This window comes from Lotus japonicus, chromosome 3 (genome assembly GCF_012489685.1).
Source record: "Lotus japonicus ecotype B-129 chromosome 3, LjGifu_v1.2".
NCBI classification, from domain to species: Eukaryota; Viridiplantae; Streptophyta; class Magnoliopsida; order Fabales; family Fabaceae; genus Lotus; species Lotus japonicus.
The window spans coordinates 81,406,188-81,407,418 of NC_080043.1; the positions used below are offsets into that span (position 1 = coordinate 81,406,188).

General features: G+C 34.4%; 1 protein-coding gene across 1 annotated transcript; it reads right to left on the reverse strand.

Annotated features, from left to right (window-relative positions):
• Positions 1-554: 554 nt before the first annotated feature.
• LOC130744835 (auxin-responsive protein SAUR71-like) lies at positions 555-881 on the reverse strand. Its single transcript, XM_057596996.1, has one exon. It carries the CDS (start codon positions 879-881, stop codon positions 555-557), a length of 327 nt encoding a protein of 108 aa, XP_057452979.1.
• Positions 882-1,231: the final 350 nt, after the last annotated feature.

The following is a 1,231-nucleotide window of genomic DNA, read 5'->3' on the forward strand; positions in this document are numbered from 1 at the left end:
AACTTTTAACTCTCTTTTATGATAAGGCATTAAGGCATGCCATCGTTTTTCTCTTAAATGACTATTCCCTCTTCTATGTTGTTTTCATTTTCTTCTTTAGGCATTCAACACATTCTACTCAATTCTACAAGTTTACTTTTCGTAGGCCAGATATGAAATTTTCGTTATGGATCTTATGCCCATGAAAAAGAATTTTAGGGTAATTTAGGATCATTCTATGTTGGGATTTTGTCAACTATATATATTTTTCGTCATTTTATTTTCCCTGAATGGAATGGATTCCTTGCGATTTTCTTTTCTTAATACCTCTGTAACTTTGTATAAAACATTGAATTGGAAAGCTTCCATTATGTAATTTAACTTGAATTAAAAAAAAATTAATTGAAATTTACTGAATTTTTTTGATCATATCCTGCATTAATTACAGTAACAATAACTTGATGTAGAATGAGTATAATTAAGTCTTAATGCATCTACAGGAGCCTACCCACAAAGGTAAGTATGTGTTGAATAGAAGCTAGAAGAAAAGAAATGAAGGAAAAGTGGAGATATCTCTAATTTGTGACCCTCCTAATCTTAATTTTAAGCTTTTTGTTGGAGTTGGTGATGGACCACTCTTCAAAAGCTTGTGCTTCAAACGGGATCCTCAAAACCCCTTCATTCATGAACCCATATTCTTCTGCAGTCTTTCCTAGCAGCTCACAGAAAAATGCATGACGAAGGGCTCTGATATTAACAATAAATCGCGTGCAAGTGTCCTCATTTGTGCCAACACAAATTGGAACATAACCTTTAGGTGCCAATAATAGAGACCCTTCTATGCGCTTGTGAGCACTCCCAACACCAACCCATTTACTTAATTTGCTTCCTTTAGCTCCCATTGTCCTTAATTTATTTTCCCTGCTTATCAGCACTTGATATCTATGTGCAATTGTAATTGCAATTGTAATAATCGTACGTGTTAAGGTACTTGATGATGTCCTTGCTACATCTCATGCATGTCCCTTAAATAGTTGTTTGTTGATTTTGAAACAAATTTCATTCTCACTCAACTTTGACCATAAAATCTTTAGCAACGTACGCTTCTCTGTATTCAATTTGTTCAAGCGGCATGCTGAATGCCGTAACAACTGCTATGTTTGCAATGCGTCGCGTATCACGTTTCAAGGGGTTGAAAATTCTTTTCTCAATTATTAGTCAGATACTTTATCTTATACTAGTCTCATGTACG